Below are 20106 nucleotides of genomic sequence, written 5' to 3'. Positions count from 1 at the left end.
TTGAGTATGTTTTAAGAGAGGATCCTAGTTTCTCATCTATGAAATAGTCTTAAAATGACAATCCATATTGTACAGGATTTGATAGAAGATTAAGGAAATAAAATATATTAAAGCACTTGATAAACTACAATGCACTACACAAATATTTGTTATATTTATTCTACTCATACATACACTTAATGGTCACATATTCAGCAATATCAAACCCAAACTTTACCAAATGAGGGAAAAGAAGAGGATGAACCATTTTCTTAATTATTATTCTGAAAAAAATAGATTCGTGATGCATAGGTTAGACAAATTCCTAATGAGAAAAAACAGATTTTGTAGGACTTCACATTAAAGAAGATTTCTTAAACTTTTACAACTCACTGGAGTCATAATATGAAATCTTGACATTTGTAATATAAATATCCAGAAATTTCTGGGAATCCCCAGATTTGTAAACATTAGTAGAGCCTATAATTTAGGTAGTAAAACACATTAAGGACCATTTTCCAAAATGTGTTCCACAAAACACTAGTTTCATGGAATAAGAGATTTCATGTGTTAAGATGATTTCACGTACAAATAAGTTGAACAGATGCTAGGTTAAACACAGTTTTCTAAGGGCTTTTTAAAGCACTGAATGCAATTCTGATCTCTGGTATGCAACATGTTTGAAACATATATGAGCAAAGGAATCATTCCCTTCTTAGGACAAGTGGAATAAACTTTACAAATGCTACAGTGAGCACAACTGCAACACTGGGATGATCCCTCCAGATCAACAAGAGGGGTTCAATACTCAGTGATCAATGGATAGCCACAAAGCTGGGTGGGGATGTAGAAACCAAACTGCCCGCCTGTCACTAGGTAACCAGTTAAATTCCAGTGCGCTTTGGCCAATTACTGTATGTCGAGGACATTTATTGTCTATACTAAAATATATTACAAATTATGTTCAAAAGTGAAAAAAAACAACGTGAACACTGTGTGTGTGTGTGTGTGTGTATAGTGTTCAGGCTGAGTTTTTCACTTTCAAATATAATATTCGTAACCGCTAACAAGGAAAGTCTACTTTTGAAGCTATACCAGAACTAATTACATAATAAGTGGTGGATTTCAATTGCATCCTCAGGCGAGGCCCAGCTCTTAACAAAGGATTGGGGAAGAAGGCAGGCAATGCACTGAGATATATCCAAGAAGACTCAAAGAAGCCCCTAATTTTGATCACGTATGGGAACAGCATTAGTGAATAATAGTAGATAATCATCCACTACTAATGAGTTGCAACTCATCAAAAAGGCTTTGGAAAAAAATCCACTTTGTGGAAGTACACTGAGATATTGGGAACAGAAAAAGTACTAAAACCACTTATCTTTTTGAAAGGTAAGCATTTCAAACTTCACATTAAACAGATTCCCTTTGACTGCCTACACCCCAGACCAATAAAACCTGGATGTGAGAGAAATTGCCCAGTCTCCTATGGATTTGCAGAAGAGTAGCCCAGGAAGGGAGAGCTAACTAAAGATCCCCAAGCATCCTAAGAATCGCTATTTATCACAGCTTGTCTGCAATTGAGAAAGGATGCTCTGTTTACCCTGCCCACCACAAAATGCTGTGCTGGTGTGTCAGAAATATAATATTACTTCTGTGCAAAAAATTTGACACAGACTAGAACTGGAGAAAATGGACACCTGGGCAGATGTGTCTTGGCAAATTTAAAAAAAAAAAGTATAACAGGAATCAACTGGAGTTATTTTTCCTCTGGATAATGCCATCGGGCTATGCATTACTTTTTGTGTCAGGAGGACCCTAGATTAAGTCCTGTCTCTGTCATTTACTACAGAGCAGTGATGTGTGATGTTGGGTTTCTTTATTAACCAAGTAGAGTCAGTTCGGATTAAATAATATAACAAGTATAAAGACCTGCCTAGCACAAATGCTAAGCTTTTCTAGACAAAGGAAAACTATCAAATATTTGAGAGGGTTCCATTTCCTATCACCAATCGTTCACTTATTCAATAAATACTTAACTGAGTAGCCACTCTCTTCCAGACACTGTCCTAGGTGCTAGGGATACAGCAGTGAACAAAACAAGCAACAGTTCCAGCCCCCATGAACCTTACATTGTGAATGCTCATTCCCTTCTTTCTTCCCAACCCTAAACGAATATATTTATTACCTTGTCAGTCAAATGCAAAACCTAGGTTTGCGCAATGCTAGAGGCATTGACAGGTAAACTCTAATCTACCTGCTACACCAAATTCCTTTCGTTTGGCTCAGAAAAGTTCCCATTAGATTTTTGAGGAGCCAGGTTCAGCATTTCAGCATTTCAGCAGCAGCAAGAAAAGTGATAAATAGCCAGAAGTGAGTGGGAGGAAGTCCCTGAATCTCTGCCGCAGCTCCTCAGAAGCTGTTAGCTAGCACTGGGCTTTCTGCAAATCTTTTCAATACTATAAAAGGAGGGGAAGGCTCCTGTAAAGATGTGCAAGCTACAATTGGAACACGTGTCAAGGTCGCTTTTTCCACTTTAAAACTGGTAAGGAAATTAACAAGATTTCTCTATGAGCTGCTAAACACCTTCACGGAAAGACGCCATAGAGCCCTGAAGTTTATTCATGGGGAATCATGACTCCATTTATTCATCGGTTCATTCAGAAAGTATTCCCTGTATATTTAGCATGTTCCAGCCCTAGGCTGGGTCTTGGGGATACAAAGACGAGTCAGACATAGCCCTGAACTTTGAATAGCTCTTTACCTAGAAAATATGTTAAAAAGTAATTAAGAGGGGTGGGCTCTTCCTCTTTTCCTCTTTTATTTTCCTCAGCATTCACCATCCCTTTTTCTCTTCTACTCCCCATCCAAATTTTGAAGTGTACGTCTGCAATAAAGTTGTTTAAAAAAAAAAAAAGTAATTAACATCCTGTGTGACAGGCACTCTAATACAAGTCTGAACAAAACACTACCAGAGCCCAGAGGAGGAAGCCACTAAGTCAGCCCTTAGAGTTTGCTGTGCTGTAGATGAAGCAGCCAGAGAACTGATTCTAATTCCGCTTTTCAGATAATATCCAATCTACCCTTCACATCCACTCCATCAACCAATCCTGCCAGTTTCCCCTCCTGCCCTTTCTTCCACCTCCACGTCCACCACGACACCTTGCCTAGATGACTCCAACAGACTGACAACTGGAGTCCCTGCCTTGCTGTTATATTCCGTCCCCCACTGCAGACAGAATGATTTTTCAAAATACACATCAGATCTTATCACATCTTTCTTAAACCCTTCAGCAACTTCCCATTGTTCAGTGTGGACCCTGAACTTCACAGGCTTACAGGATGCCTCCCTCTGCACTCACCACTCTCCATCTCCCACCTCTCTGGTACCTCCAGATCTTGAAAGATGTTGTTCCTCCCAACTCTCACACTGATCTCCTTCTTACCCTCCCTCTGGTTTCACTAACTGAATCTCATCCTAGTGTCTCTGCTTGAATGTCCCATAGCATCCCCTACTTACCTTGCCAGTCAATCCCAACCTTGCAAAACCCCTCTCTTACGGCATCTTTCCTGGTAGTTACAGGAATTAGACCTCCTCTTCCTTACTACTCACTGACGCATATCTTGAACCATAGATTTTAAGACTGAATTATGCCTAATTGAGCATTTACCACACTTAAACGTAACATTTAACTAAAATCCAATTTTGTACTAGATCTTACCTTAGACCTTTTTGCTCACTTGAGTTCCTATAACAATTCTTAAAAGAGACTAATAAGGTAAAAATTGGCACACTAATTTTACAAAGTGGAATGGAGAATGATGAAGTTCCCTGCTTATGTTCACAAAAATAATGGTAAAGCCAGGATTTCTAATTCAAGTGCACTTAATCTGAGTCAAATCTTTCTATTATCCCCCTGCTATTCTTCCCTAATTATTCTGAGTGTGCAATTCTTGTTTTCCCAGGCAAGCTTCATAACAAAGCAGAAGCCACAGTAGGCATTATACCAGCCACAATACCAAGGGCACAATTAAAACTCACTGATTTGAATTCTTCTCCGTCCTGTCTAGATATTAGGCATCTTGGAAACAGCCAAGAGGTATATAGATATATATATTTTTTTTTAATGTTTTACTGTTTTTTTCCTTTTTTCAACATCTCCATTGGAGTATAATTGCTCTACAATGGTGTGCCAGCCTCCACTCCATAACAAAGCAAACAAGAGGTATATATTTTTTAAACAACCAAAAATGTTTAAGTCTACTAAATTCCCATTTCCATTTAAAGCTCTAAAACTTTGACTTGTCCCTGGAAAGTGAGCAGGGATTTTTTTCCCCTTCCTTTCTTCTTTCTGTTTTTTTTTTTCTTTTTTGCTACATAAAAATGTTAAGGACTGTACACAACATAATATATGCATAATGTCTTTCAAGGAGACACTCTGAAGTCCTAAATTACTGCACAGTAAGCCAAAGGTGAAAGTACATCATCGGAAAATAATCTAAGACCATCCTTGCAGGCTTTGCCTCTGTGTACCATCCAGCCCCTCTGACAGATTCACCAAAGAGCACAGCAAGGAAGATTCCCCTGGGAAAACGCCAGACACTAGGGCACCCAGCTCTCAGAAGGAAGTCATGGTCAAGAATCAGATGGAACATGTCTGCGAGGATTTGAGGAAAGACACCAAGCAAGGCCAGACAAGCTTATTTCTTTGATTTAATGATGCTTTATTTCCTCGGCATCCATTGTGGCCAAGTCTGAGAACCCATGCAGACGCCACTATGGAAGCACTGTTACCTAACCTGGCTCTCTGCCCAGAGCATCTCCCCAGCCAGTGTTGCCTCCACGTGGCTATGAGATTGACTTTCCTAACGTATCAATTCAGTAATGTCCTCCCCACCTCTGATCCCCCACTAAGTTCTCTGTGGCCTACAGCGGTGATCTCTGCTTTCAATCGTGTATCTTCACTGATACCAGTTTGGGGCATGTACCTCCTATATGAAAATATTTATTTAATAAAATACATATATGTGTTATTATACTAATATATGATGTACATTATAAAACTTATACCAAAATAGAAATTTAAAGGATGAGGTGAAAATAAACTTAAATGAAAGTTCTAATATTTTTTCCATACCCCAATGGATCCAATTTCTCACCTGCTGGTATGTCTGCATCCTACATGGGTGTACACTGGCCTACAGAATAAAACTCAGACTCCTTAGCATGCTTACAATGTTTTTCACCATCTGACCACCAGCCGTATCTCCATTCTCATGTAGATTTATACATAAAAGGAGATTTATTATAGGTATTGGCTCAATACCTCATACAGACATTGTAACACATATGTTATGTTATGGATGTTTAGATGTCCCACAATAGGCCATCTACAAACTGGAGAACCAGGAGAGTGGGTAGTATAACTGAGTCCAGGTCCAAAGGCATGTACACCAGGAGGCCGCTGTTACAAGTCCTGGAGGCTGAAGGCCTGAGAACCAGGAGCTCTACTGTCCCAGGGCAGAAAAGGATGGATGTCCTAGCTCAAGGGAAAGAAGCAATCTATCCTTCTTTTGCTCTTTTGTGCCATCCGGGACCTCAATGAATTAGATGACTCCTGCCCATATTGGTAAGCGGAGTCAAATGTTAATCTCTTCCAGAAACACCCCCACAGACACACTCAGAAACCACGTTTTACCAGCTGTCTGGCCTTCCCTTAGCACAGCCAAATTAACACATAAAATTAACCATCACAGTTAGATATATAATCTGTGTGTGTGTGTGTATATGTGTGTGCATGCACACGCATGTGTGTGTGTAAGTATATCTCAACCCTAAACACCTGAAGGCTAAGCTCTAGTCCAAGCACTGCCAAAGATGAGAATATTTATTGTTACTATAACGATGAACAACTACATAATGTATAAATATGTAATTATCATCATCGGTAAGTTACAGTACAGAGCTACACTGCTCTAGCGTTCACAAAATATTGAACACTTCCACATTCAACACCTTATTTAACCTGCACAAGCAACCAGTACTATTTAGTAGATGTTTAAAAGTCCTGTTTGGACCATGAGAAAATCAAAATACAAAAGAACTGGGTGACTTTCCAAGATCACCCAGATGGTAAGAGGTAGAGCCAGGATCACTCAAGACCTCCGTATCCTTAGTTCATGTTCTTTCACTATACCACTGCCCTGGGAGTTGTCAAGAAAAAAAAAAAAAAAATGGAGTCAAGGAAAATTCTGCAAAGCAGGAATATTTGAGGATAGCTGACTACCAAGGCAAACTCTGAGGCACGGACAACCTGCTTAGTTCTCCTGCCAAGATCTCTCTCTCCCACATTCAAGTGACTTTAATTTTTCACTTTCTTTTGCTGTGCTACTTGAAATTTAACAGTTTGGGGGTTTTCTTAATTAACAGGTATCCTCTTTTAAGAATACATTTACCTCTGGGAATGTTATATGGATATCAATCATTTACAAATGTGTGTAAACTTGTTTCATGAATTGTTTTCCTCCTAGCATAAACCTCAGAACTGTAGCACATGAGAAGCTGTAAATTTTGTTTGGAAGGAAGAAGTGATGCGTCACTACGGGACATGAGGTGTATGGGGATAGAGCAATTGCAGATGAGGTGATACAGTGAGGGCCATGGGGAAGCCTGGAGATAACACAAACAAGAAAGGGGAAGCAAGACAGTGAAATCCTATCTGGTTTCCACGTGAGCAAGTTTTCCCACAATCCGTTGAAACCAGAGGTACATTTGGGGGGATTCAGGAAATAAACAAAAAGTAAGAGGCATAAAATTAATGGAGGAGATTTTTTTTAATCACTTAGTAACTGTGGCAAAACTGGAAAACTATTGACCTAAACAGATTCTTTTTCTTCCTAGGCACACAGCTGGACATTTACCAGCCTCTCCTGCAGTTAGGTAAGGCCAGTCACTAAGTTTGAGACAAGTGGAATGTGGCCAGGACTGGTCCATAAAAACCTCCCGGCCATCACCTTCCATTCCCTTTCCCCTACCATGGAAACCTGGGAAGCCACGCTGCACATGGCGGAGCCAAAGAGAGAAGGAGCCTGGGTCCCTGAATCACAGCTTTGAGAAAAGCCACCTGCCAACCAGAAGCATCCATTTCAAAGCCTATATGAATAGAAACAAAAGCTTCTATTTTGTTGAATCCCAGAGAATGTTTTTTTTTTTCTATAAGCAACTAACTAAAACAATTTTTTAAATGATGCTCGTCTTATCAAAATTAAGAAAGAGCTACAATTTCTCTCTTGCTATGTGGTGAAGAAAGTCAATCTATAGCAAATAATGGAAGTGCAGTTTACATGGAATGAAGTGAGCAGGCAGCGTCAGAACATTACATGAGTGGGGTATTAGCAAAGAAAAGAGCAGAATCAGCCCCCAAAATACAGATTCTAAGTGGCAGCCCTAATCAACACTAACAAGACAAACTGGACTCAAGAAAGCAGTGTCAGATACAGGAAGGCACGAATCGGGGAGAGACTTTCATTCATTCATTTATTCTTTAAACAGTTTGGTGCACCCATCACATCCTAAGCACTTTTCTAGTGCTGGAGATACAGTGAATAAAATAAAGTCACTGCCTTCCTGCAGCTTTTATTCTAAAGGGAAAAGTCAGATCATAAACCTTTAAACAGGAAAACACAAACAAGAAAACAATTTTAGGGCTTCCCTGGTGGCGCAGTGGTTGAGAGTCCGCCTGCCGATGCAGGGGACGTGGGTTCATGTCCCGGTCCGGGAGGATCCCACATGCCGCGGAGCGGCTGGCCCCGTGAGCCATCGCCACTGAGCCTACACGTCCGGAGCCTGTGCTCCGCAACGGGAGAGGCCACAGCAGTGAGAGGCCCGCGTACCGCAAAAAAAAAAAAAGAAAACAATTTAAGAAAGTGCTATGAAGAAAATAAAATAATTAAATAAAATGAAAATGGTATAGAGGAGCTGAGGGTAGGAACAGAGCTAATTATGTGAGGGTAGTTAGGGGAGACCTTTCTAAAGAGTGACATTTGAGCTACAACTTAAATGATGACTGGAAAGGGGATTTGCAAAGATCTAGGTGAAGGGCATCCTAGGGCCAAGTAAGAACTATTGCACAAGCCTATTGGAGGAATACAAGGAGTTAGAGCCTGATGGGAGAAGAGAGAACACAGGAAAGAGTGGTACGAGATGAACACAGAGGAGTAGGCAGGGTCCAGTTCACACAGTGCCTTACACAGGACCAATCCTGGACATTATTCTAAGATGCATGGAAGCCATCAGATGATTTCAAACAGAAGAGTGGCATAATATGACTTATCATTTTAAGAGCTCACCCTGATCGATGTTTGGAGAATGGATTATGGGGGGCAAGAGTGGACACCATTGCAATCACAAGCCATGAGATAAAGGAGGCTTGGACTAGAGGCGGAGCAAGACACGGGTCAATTCATGATTCATTTTCCAAGTAAAACTACCAAGACTTCCTGATGTAGCAGTTGTTGTGGGTGAAGGCAGCATGGAATTGATGATGACTTCTCCATCTAGTGACCTCAGCAACAGGATGGAGGAAAGTGTCATTAACTGAGATTGGGAGAAAAGTATTTGGGTTGGCCAAAAAGATCATTCGGGTTTTTTTCCGTAACATTCTACTGAAAAACCCGAAAGAACTTTTGACCAACCCAATACATGGTCCTCTGCTCCCAGAACCATGGAACTCAGGAGAGCTCTGTAGTACAATAGTTCAGCCACATGATGAGTTCGCTTGGCTTCTATGCGCTAGCTTAGAAAACTCATCAACACTCAGGACATGTTTATCATGAAGAAATAACTAAAAATTCCAAGTATCTTATAAATGATGTTTCAAAACATGGCTAAATTGAAAAACAAGAACAACAACAAAAAAGACAAGTGCTACTTTAACCTCTAGTCCTGACCACTGCCCCAGCTGGTTTGACTGGGGCTCCTTCCTTAGTAATGAGCTGAAAAAATAACTCCGTGGTTCAACCCAAGTGCAATAACCAAGATTTGGATTTGGGCTATATTTTTTGCTGTTTTAATTCCAAAAAGAAAGTTATAGGGATGGCGGTGGGGGGATGTCATTAAGAAGAGGCAAGAGTTTAAGTAGGTGGGAGAGCAGGAGTAGATGCTTTTATAAAGCAGCCTTGGGAATAAAGAAGCAGAGGCAAAGAAAAGTCGGGCCCAGGAAGAAAGCTCAGCTCTATCTCCTGCTAGGAGGAAAGGGGCAAGTGGGTTATCACACGCAAAGCAATGGCTAGAGATCTCTGTGTCCTGGGAAGGCTGACGGGGGAGGTGAGGGCGGTGGTGGCAGTGAGACTGTTGCCAGATATCTGAATACCAGAAGATCTCTCCATTAGTCATGCAGGCTAAATAAGAAAGGGGAAAAAAGGATACCCCGAGGTATTCTTATCTCAAACATTCTGAACCCCTGGAAATAAATTTGAGCAGGAGCTTAGAGCTAAGCTTTTACTAACATGAATAATCCAAAAGAGGCTTTTGATCCCTGTGCTGTCCAAAGCAGGAGATTGAAGCCCAGATTTGAGCATAAGCTAGGCTACATGGATCATGAGGCGTGTGCGTTTTATAAAATTTCAAAACAAGGGTTACCTAATTAATCCTTGGAGAATTAGAAGCATAACTAAGCGTACTCACCACTCTCCCATTCATTCTCTTCATCAGGAATTCACAGGGGCTTGTTTCTATGGCAGTGCACTCACTCCAGCCACCGCAGCCAAAAAATATCTACTCCCTTAGTTCTTCTGAATCTTCTTTCTGCTTGAACTCTGACCTTTCTGCCACTTTCCCAGCCTCTTAACACTCTAAGGGTCAGACCCTTTGTCATCACTGCCCGTCATGCGAAAGAAGCCATAAGTCACCTTGCTAATCGGTTGCTGTGTTTCAGACATCTCAGCAGTTCTGTTCCATGACGTTATTAAATTCAACCCATAAAACTCATTTTGTCCCACAACGTATTATCCTTGAATTCGGCTCCACTTGTGTTTCTCCAAGGAAGGAATAACTTCATCTTCATAAATTATTATACTTGGTACCTCACTGCTAAAAATATGCTCCTGGCACAACCGATAAAACCTGGCCCTTCCTACTAAGAACACTCTCCCCTGCTACCTTCCAATTCTCCCAAAAGATGCAGACATGAGAAGCCCACTTGCTCAAAGTACTGGTCTCAATGAGTACACACTCTTCCAGTTCCAAGAAAGATCCTCATAAACATCGATATAAGTTGATGAGGATAACTGCTGTGACCCACTAAATCACTAGTAAATACCAGACAATTTGCTAAATTTTTGACCTGCATTGTCTCACCATCATCTTAATTGGGAAAACCAATTTCCCACGTTGGAATTGGCCATAATAAAGCACTGGTTTACAACTTGCGGTCTGCAACGTATCTATTACCTGGCAGCAGGGCCAGAGCAGACTATTAATGATCCATACAATTCACACTTTTTCTAGAAACTCTCAACGCTTGCTCCATAAAAAATTACTTTCAGTCATGAGCACTGAGTTGGAGGAATCCTTCTGAAAGTACAAGATGTGGGTCAACTAATTCAGGCAGGTGTACCAATAGGCTTTAGGCTAAGTCACGCAAAGGTAACAGGTAATTTCACCCTCCAAAGTTTCAGTGATTTACACAATTATTTCTCACTCATGCCACATGTTCATCAGCTGTCACACAGCTCTAGGTAGACTGCATTCTGGGACCCTAGCTAAAGGAGAGGCCCTGCTCTGGAACAATGCAGGTTTATGAGAAAGAGGTGGAACCCTGTAATAGCTCTTAGATCTTCTACTATGAAATGGTACACATCTCACATCCATTCAGATTTCATTAGATGAAGGAGATAGCAAATATTTTGAAAAATACCACAGTGGAACAGGGTGGGGGATGGGAAGGAAGGGAGCAGCATAAGTCAGGGCATAAAGCCCTGGAGGGGAAATGAGTTGAGTATTATCTTTACTTCATTTCTCTGAGTCTTTCTGTCCGCACTTGCAAAATGGAGTTCATGTGGCCAACGTTACCATTTTCCTCAGAGATTTACTGAAGGCTCAAAGAGTACAATATATATAAAAGGAGTTTGAAAAATTCAGAGCACTCTGTAAGTAGGAGGCATTATTTAACGCTACTTGTACTACTCTCTATGCCTGGCAGATTGCATGATGTATACGCATCACACTGTTCTTTATTCTTCAACGTAACTGTTTACTACAGGAAGAAAAAGTTTATAGGCTCTATATAGACTCCAAATTCAGTAAGATCATGAATAGACCCCAACTTCTGTACTTTCCTCAGACACTACCTCTAATTGAAGCTAATGAATCAGAAACCACTTAAGACCAATCCACTGAAAATGTCATCCCAAAGGTAAAAAAAAGCCTCAGTAGACCAGATTCATAAAACATCAAAGTCCAACTACAGCAATTCTCAAAATGGGGAACGTTCCTGCTCGGGTCAGACGAGGCAAAATGAAACGAACTCCCGTGAATTGTATCATAGCTGACAAAGGGTCTTATTATCTTCTATTGATTGGCCAGGAGTTCCCATATCTTCTCTATGGCAATTTCTACGGCAGTCTCTGCAGAGCAGGAGTCCCTAATACACTATATCTCTGCTACTACCTTAGGAAGTTCAGAAAATTGAAAGTCTTTTGTGCTTCTTTTTCCACTGAAAGCCTGAATAGGTTTTTCAAGTTAGCCTGGACAATGTGTGTAATATTTTGTTTTAATTTGCAAGCCAGTCGTGTTCATCGTAGTTTGTGAAATATGGGTCATTTTCACTCCACTTACTCAGAGAAAAAAATAACTTGCCTGAAGCAGTTCATAAGTTATCTACTCCTCTCTATGCTATAGTGAAACAATGAACTCAGCCTCTGAGAGCCTCTAGTACCCAGGCAGGCATGTGGTGAGCATCCCAGAGGAAAATTCTGAAGACAGAGCTGGGTAAATGGCCATAAGCTAAATTTTACCAAAAAAGAATGTAGTATACGTAGCTTTCTGCCCACCCAAAACCACCCATACACCTGCCTCCTATTGCTACAACTCTAATTAGTCCAGACAAAGGGCAAAGATCATTTAGTCTCAGCGAAGGCAAACCCCCTATTCCAAATCCAGGGGTTGGACACAATTAGCCCAAACCAATGACAGTCATCTCATTGGTCTCAGGGTGGAGAGGATGTAATCCTGGTCTGAAAAATAAGCAGAAGATTTCTGCATGGAGAGAGAGGCAAGGAGGTTACAAAGGACCTTCTAGGAAGGACTTTCTTCAAACTTAAAAACACAGAACCTGAGAGGGCAGACAGCAGAAGCAAGAAAAACTACAATTCTGCAGCCTGTGGAAGGAAAACCACATGCACAAAAAGATAGACAAAATGAAAAGGCAGAGGACTATGTACCAGATGAAGCAACAAGATAAAACCCCAGAAAAACAACTAAATGAAGTGGAGATAGGCAACCTTCCAGAAAAAGAATTCAGAATAATGACAGTGAAGATGATCCAGGACCTTGCAAAAAGAATGGAGGCAAAGATCGAGAAGATGTAAGAAATGTTTAACAAAAACCTAGAAGAATTAAAAGAACAAACACCTAGAAGAATTAAAGAACAAACAAACAGAGATGAACAATACAATAACTGAAATGAAAACTACACCAGAAGGAATCAATAGCAGAATAACTGAGGCAGAAGAACAGATAAGTGACCTGGAAGACAGAATGGTGGAATTCACTGCTATGGAACAGAATAGAGAAAAAAGAATGAAAAGAAATGAAGACAGCCTAAGACACCTCTAGGACAACATTAAACACAATAACATTCACATTATAGGGGTCCCAGAAGGAGAAGAGAGAGAGAAATGTCCTGAGAAAATATTTGAAGAGATTATAGTCGAAAGCTTCCCTAACACGGGAAAGGAAATAGCCACCCAAGTCCAAGAAGTGCAGAGAGTGCCAGGCAGGATAAACCCAAGGAAAAACACACCGAGACACAGAATAATCAAACTGGCAAAAATTAGAGACAAAGAAAAATTATTAAAAGCAACAAGGGAAAAATGACAAATAACATACAAGGGAACTCCCATAAGGTTAACAGCTGATTTCTCAGCAGAAATTCTACAAGCCAGAATGGAGTGGCATGATATATTTAAAGTGATGAAAGGGAAGAACCTACAACCAAGATTACTCTACCCGGCAAGGACCTCATTCAGATTCAACAGAGAAATCAAAAGCTTTACAGACAAGCAAAAGCTAAGAGAATTCAGCACCACCAAACCAGCTCTACAACAAATGCTAAAGGTACTTCTCTAAGTGGGAAACACAGGAGAAGAAAAGGACCTACAAAAACAAACACAAAACAACTAAGAAAATGGAAATAGGAACATATATATTGATAATCACCTTAAATGTGAATGGATTAAATGCTCCAAGCAGAAGACACAGGCTCGCTGAATGGATACAAAAATAAGACCCATATACGTGCTATCTACAAGAGAACCACTTCAGACCTAGGGACACAGACAGCCTCAAAGTGAGGGGATGGAAAAAGATATTCCATGCAAATGGAAATCAAAAGAGAGCTGGACTAGCAATACTCATATCAGATAAAATAGACTTTAAAAGAACGAATGTTACAAGAGACAAGAAAAGACACTACATAATGACCGAGGGATCAATCCAAGAACAAGATATAACAATTCTAAATATATATGCACCCAACATAGGAACACCTCAATACATAAGGCAAATGCTAACAGGTATAAAAGAGGAAATTGACAGTAACACAGTAATAGTGGGGGATTCTAACACCTCACTTACACCAATGGACAGATCATCCAGACAGAAAATTAATAAGGAAACGCAAGCTTTAAATGACACAATAGGCCAGATAGATTTCACTGATATTTATAGGACATTCCATCCAAAAACAGGAGATCACACTTTCTTCTCAAATGCACACGGAACATTCTCCAGGATAGATCACATCTTGCGTACAAATCAGGCCTCAGTAAATTTAAGAAAACTGAAATCATATCAAGCATCTTTTCTAACCACAACGCTATGAGATTAGAAATGAATTACAGGGGGGGCTTCCCTGGTGGCACAGTGGTTGGGGGTCCACCTGCCGATGCAGGGGGCACGGGTTCATGCCCCAGTCCGGGAAGATCCCACATGCCGCGGAGCGGCTGGACCCGTGAGCCATGGCCGCTGAGCCTGCGCATCTGGAGCCTGTGCTCCGCGGCGGGAAAGGCCACAACAGTGAGAGGACCGCGTACCGCAGGAAAAAAAAATGAATTACAGGGAGAAAACAGAAAAAACACAAACACGTGGAGGCTAAACAATACATTACTAAATAACCAAGAGATCTCTGAAGAAATAAAAGAGGAAACCAAAAAATACCCAGAGGCAAATGACAATGAAAACACAACGATCCAAACCTACGGGATGCAGCAAAAGCAGTTCTAAGAGGGAAGTTTATACCTATACAAGCCTACCTCAAGAAACAAGAAAAATCTCAAATAAACAATCTAACCTTACACCTAAATGAACTAGAGAAAGAACAAACAAAACCCAAAGTTAGTAGAAGGAAAGAAATCATAAAGATCAGAGCAGAAATAAATGAAACAGAAACAAAGAAAACAATAGCAAAGATCAATAAAACCAAAAGCTGGTTCTTTGAGAAGGTAAACAAAATTGATAAAACATTAGCCAGACTCATCAAGAAAAAGAAGGAGAGGACTCAAATCAATAAAATTAGAAATGAAAAAGGAGAAGTTAGACATACACCACAGAAACAGAGAGCATCCTAAGAGACTACTACAAGCAACTCTACGCCAATAAAATGGACAACCTGGAAGAAATGGACAAATTCTTAGAAAGGTATAACTTTCCAAGACTTAACCAGGAAGAAATAGAAAATATGAACAGACCAATCATAAGTAATGAAATTGAAACTGTGATTAAAATTATTCCAACAAACAAAAGTCCAGGACCAGATGGCTTCACAGGTGAATTCTATCAAACATTTAGAGAAGAGCTAACACCCATCCTTCTCAAACTCTTCCAAAAAACTGCAGCGGAAGGAACACTCCCAAACTCATTCTACAATGCCACCATCACCCTGATACCAAAAGCAGACAAAGATACTACAAAAAAAGAAAATTACAGACCAATATTACTGATGAATATAGATGCAAAAATCCTCAACAAAATACTAGCAAACAGAATCCAAAAACACATTAAAAGGATCATACACCATCATCAAGTGGAATTTATCCCGGGGATGCAAGGATTCTTCAATATATGCAAATCAATCAATGTCATACACCATATTAACAAATTGAAGAATAAAAACCATATGATCATCACCAAAAAAAAAAAAAAAAATACACAAACACAGAACCTCACACAGAGAAGATTTTTAACCCCTGCCCCTTCCTTCCTTCTTTGAGTTGCTGGTATGAGGACACCATGTCTGGGGCTATGGCAGCCACCACGCAACCACAGGAAAAGCCCAAGTGTGCTGAAGATGGCTGAATGAAAAGAGAGGAGGGTGTTTGCTCTAAATGTTGATATTCACTCTACTTGGTTCTCAGTGCCTCCCATCCAGATGCCCAGTATGCGACCCCTGTTTTAGTCCCTGAGTTCTATTCTTAGACTGTAAATGGGCTCTAATGTTTAGTCATTTCTCCTTCTCTTTATGAACATGCCCTCTGGAATTGTGGAATATCCCCATGATCACAGAAAAATGACTAAAGCCCAAGGACATTACCATGACTCAAGGTGGTACCACAGTATACACTGACCCAAGGCCCCGTGCACACGAGTTGAGAAGCATGTTCAAGGAAACAGGGATTCAGACCTAAAATCGCTCAACCTCAACATAATCAATAAAATAAGGCCTCACACACAAAGGGTAGGCATAATACCACAAATGGTACCTCATAAAATTGATTCTATGTAACAAAAAACGAGGAGGGAATCAAAGAGTCCCAAAACAGCATTTGTACCAGCAATTTCCTCCCAGGTTCTGCCAGGTCTCAATAGCTCATGGGAGCCAGGAATGGTGGGTGCACTGCTTCCAATAGACAACTAAAACACCTGCCAATGGTAGAATCAAGATTCAAATTATTTTGAGGTTCCTTCTATCATTTTTTATAATTGTTCATAGTCTCTCCCAACATACAGCAGAAGGTAAGAAAACAAATTTTTTAGACCATTACCTGGCTTGTGGGATATTTTCATGATAAATGGAGAGGAAAATGTTCACATTTTTTCGTTTTAAAATTACAGTAATTTTCTGACAAAAAATACAAAATAGCATAAGATATAAAAAGTAAATGTTAATGTGAAGTATTGAAATTAATAGTCCTCTTCCTCAAAATTGACAAATATGTAACATGATGTTAATGGATAGATGAAAAGGTTCATAACTAAAGGGCAACTTCACCCTCCCAAGTGGCATGTCTCCCAAATCAAGTTCAAATCTATACAGGTAAGCAAAAGGAAAAAAAAATGTGTGTGTCGGGGATTAACTATTAGTTAGACTTATATTGCTAATGAGAACCAAAGCAGTAATAAAGAAAGTCTTCCAGAAGAAATGAAAAACAGAGGCTTCCTACCAGGTTCCAAACACTAACAGTAATTAGAAACATTTCCTTAACAACTGAAGAGGTCTTTAGTCAAAGCCAAAAAGTTAAGCAGGGGTCAACAACATAAAACAGAAGAATGGAAAGGAATTTACCATTATTGTCATCAACTGTCTTTACCTTGACAATACCTGACCCACCTGAGAACCAAATCAGTAGGAGGAGAGTGACCAAGATTTTGCAGCATTTATTCCAGTCAAGACATCTACCTTCCTAATTAACAGAACACCAAGGTTCAATATACTAGTAAAGATGACAGGAATAATTAGGTCCAACCAGGATGGAAAAACAGCCTAGCCATCACTTTGCCTGTAAGAATTTCTCTATAAACTGATGGGAGAGAGCCAGTGAGCACTGGAGAAATGGATGGGCTCAGATTTTAGGGCACTGTACATGTAAATCCAGGGTCAGAACTAATCCCTGATCCTCTGGTATATTAAAGGAACAGGAGTATGCAATGCTTGCCCCCAGCGTGCTGAGCATGGAAAGAGGGGTTCACATAAGACAGAGGAGTTGCTCTGCTCTATAAAGTAGAAAAGGGGGGTCACTGAAGCTTGAGGCCACCAACCTACTATACCAATCCATGTGCCAAAGTTATGAGTCCATCTGTCACTGGGACTTTTAGTAGAGTTTGGGAATTAGCAACACATGAATCAGTCATTAGGCAACACAACTGAAAAAAAACGCTGCCCTTGGCAGGTGAAGATGATGGCAATTGGGTACAAGCTAGTATCAAAGCATCCATTCAAAAAGAGGATCCACCATGTAACATTTAACTGAAATTGAAGAAGACAATATACCCAAATAAGACAATATAAAATGAGGTGTTTATGGTTTTGCTGGTGATTGAAAGGTCTTGCTTTTACATGCTACTAAGCACCCTGGATAAGTCAGAAGAAGAGAATATCCTAGATCGTTGGTATAATTTTTTATAGGATCCCATAGGACCAGAACCAAGTGAAGGCTTTCATTCTTCAACCACGTCTACCAGGAATATATTTCTCACAAGTTGACTTTAATTAAATAGTTCACTTACCTTCACAGTAGGCAGAGTCTCCCTGGACAGAGATGTAACCATTCTTACACTCACAAGTAGCTTTGGTATTCCAGTTTTTGCACTCTGAGTTTTCACCACATTTAGGTCCTTCAGCACAAAAGTTATGACCTAGAAGAAGCAAATAAAATTTTACATCAGGAAAGAAAAGAATAAAAGACTTCCAAATAATAAAGCATGAGACATTTTTATTATATGTCAGCATACATGAGAACACGCCTTGGCAATATGCAAAGGTAAGCTGGCAAGGGGGTAGAAGAGTGGGACTAGGAAACTTTGGACCATCCCATGCTTCACATTTTTTCCCCCTAATATACAAACTTGCTAAAGTTGTTCCTTCATGAAGGCTTTTATCCATGTTGATCCTGAATCTTCTTTCTACTGCCTTCTTATATGACTTGTCTTTCTATAATTGTTTTATTACAAAATTTATGATACATAAGAGATATATAAAATGAATATATATGAATATATAAATTAAATGAATACAATATAATCAGTACCCCTTTATTACAGGTCCCCAATGAATCCTCCTCCCAGCCATCAGACAACTCTCTTAATTTGTGTGTTAATCACTCCCTTACATATTTTTATAGTTTTACCATACATAGGTATGTATTTCAAAATTATAGATTATTTAGTTTTGCCCATTTTGAACTTCACATGTGAAATCATACTGTAATATCTTCCATGGTGGTTTTTTTTCTATTCATCCATGTTAATGTCTATAGCTATCTTTCATTTATTTGTCAATGGTGTATAATATTCCATAGCATGAATATTCCAAAATTTATCCATTATACTACACATTGACATTTGAGTTATTTGCAGGTTTGGAATTACAAACAATGCTGCAAGAAATGTTCTTGAACATGCTTCCTGAGGCATACTTTTTTAACCACATGTTTAACATTTCTTTGCCCAAGAGTCTTCTTGAATCTCAGACATTCCTTCTAGGATGGTTATTTTTCTTAATGTATCCTTTATAAGTTCCTTTAATGAAGATATTTTGATAGTAACTGTGCTCAATTTTAATTTATCTAAGTATGTCCTTTGACCACCCTCTTAAATGAAAAATAGCTTTTTTGGGTATAGAGTTATTTTGCCTCATCATTTTGAAGATATTCCATTGTTTTCTGGCTTCTATTATCACTATTGAGAAGTCAGTTGTTAACCTAATCATCATTTCTTAGTATGTGACAAACACTTTCTCTGTGGCTTTTAAGATCTATTTTATTTGGTTGTTTGCTTGATGGGGAAGGGGGTTTGTTTGTATTCATTAACTTTAAGGTATTTAGGTGTGAATTTATTTTTATTTATTCTTCCTAGGATTCCTTGGGATTCTTGAATCTAAAGATTAAATCTTTTATCAATTTGCAAAATTATCAGGTATTTTCTCTTCATTCTCTTTTCACCATTTTATCTATTCTCTCTTTCTGGAATTCGAATTAGATAAATATTATTCCTTGCTTCTCAAGCTCTCCTCCATGTTTCTTAGACTTGCTTTACTATTCCCCTTGCTTTTTTCTATGCTGAATTCTGTTTAACTTTGGATGTATCTTTTGGTTTATTAATTCTCTCAAGTAGTGTCATGTTCTGTTTCAGTCATCCATATCCTTTTTATTTTACTCACAATTTTATTTTGTAGAATTCAATTTCTTTCTTTTTCAGTCTCCTTGATCAAATTTGTGGTCTCTTATTCTTTCATCTTTTAATTTCCTTTCTTAAAAACATATTAGACATATTTTATACAGATAACTCCAGTATCTTCAGTCTTCCGACTTTATTAAAGTAAAATCAGCATCTGATTTTGCAGTCTGTTTTGCTGAGTATCATGCATGAGGACTTATTTCCTTCTGTTTTGAGTGAGTCTCTTATTTGTGAGCTCATATTTTTTAGGATTTAATCTGTGGAAATTACTTGAGGTTTGGGCTGTAAAATTGTATTTCTTCAGAGAGCATCTGTGTTTGCTTTTGTCAGGTGCCTGAGGGAACTATCAACCCACAATCACTTTAAATTACATTTTGCCTTGGGGCATAAGGATTGAGCCACACGGGTAGAGTAAATTTAGGCCCTAAGCTTTCAGGAATGCAAACTTTTCTCTGCCATACTCGCTATCTAGAGTCGAGACTGATAGGCAAGTCTTCTCTTGCAGAGTGGATTTTTCCTAGTCACCCACTGAGGATTTACCCTTCAAGGTTCTTGATTTATGCATCTCACACCAGCCCCAGGCTTTGTCTCCTGTCTACTTAAACAGTGTCCATTAGAAGCCAGATTCTACCATTCTACCCTCTGGGCAAATGCCAACTCCAGTGTGTTAACTTATCTCAAAAGAATCACCCTTTTCCAACATTTCTGGTCTCTGATATTTTTTTCTCCTACCTCTA

At 39.4% G+C, this 20106-nt stretch overlaps 1 protein-coding gene across 3 annotated transcripts in view; it reads right to left on the bottom strand.

Annotated features, from left to right (window-relative positions):
- The window catches only part of NELL1 (neural EGFL like 1), an 852764-nt gene that overhangs the window by 622299 nt on the left and 210359 nt on the right, over positions 1-20106 (bottom strand). For all 3 annotated transcript variants that reach the window (XM_029208123.1, XM_029208124.1, XM_029208125.1), the window contains one exon: positions 17702-17830. In XM_029208123.1, coding sequence (XP_029063956.1) covers positions 17702-17830 — 129 coding nt within the window. The remainder of the gene's footprint in view (positions 1-17701; positions 17831-20106) is intronic.

This window comes from Monodon monoceros, unplaced genomic scaffold (genome assembly GCF_005190385.1).
Source record: "Monodon monoceros isolate NGI ecotype Baffin Bay Population unplaced genomic scaffold, NGI_Narwhal_1 Super_Scaffold_7, whole genome shotgun sequence".
NCBI classification, from domain to species: Eukaryota; Metazoa; Chordata; class Mammalia; order Artiodactyla; family Monodontidae; genus Monodon; species Monodon monoceros.
Note: the sequence above shows the minus strand (reverse complement) of the source record. Positions and strands in the feature narration are given on the sequence as shown.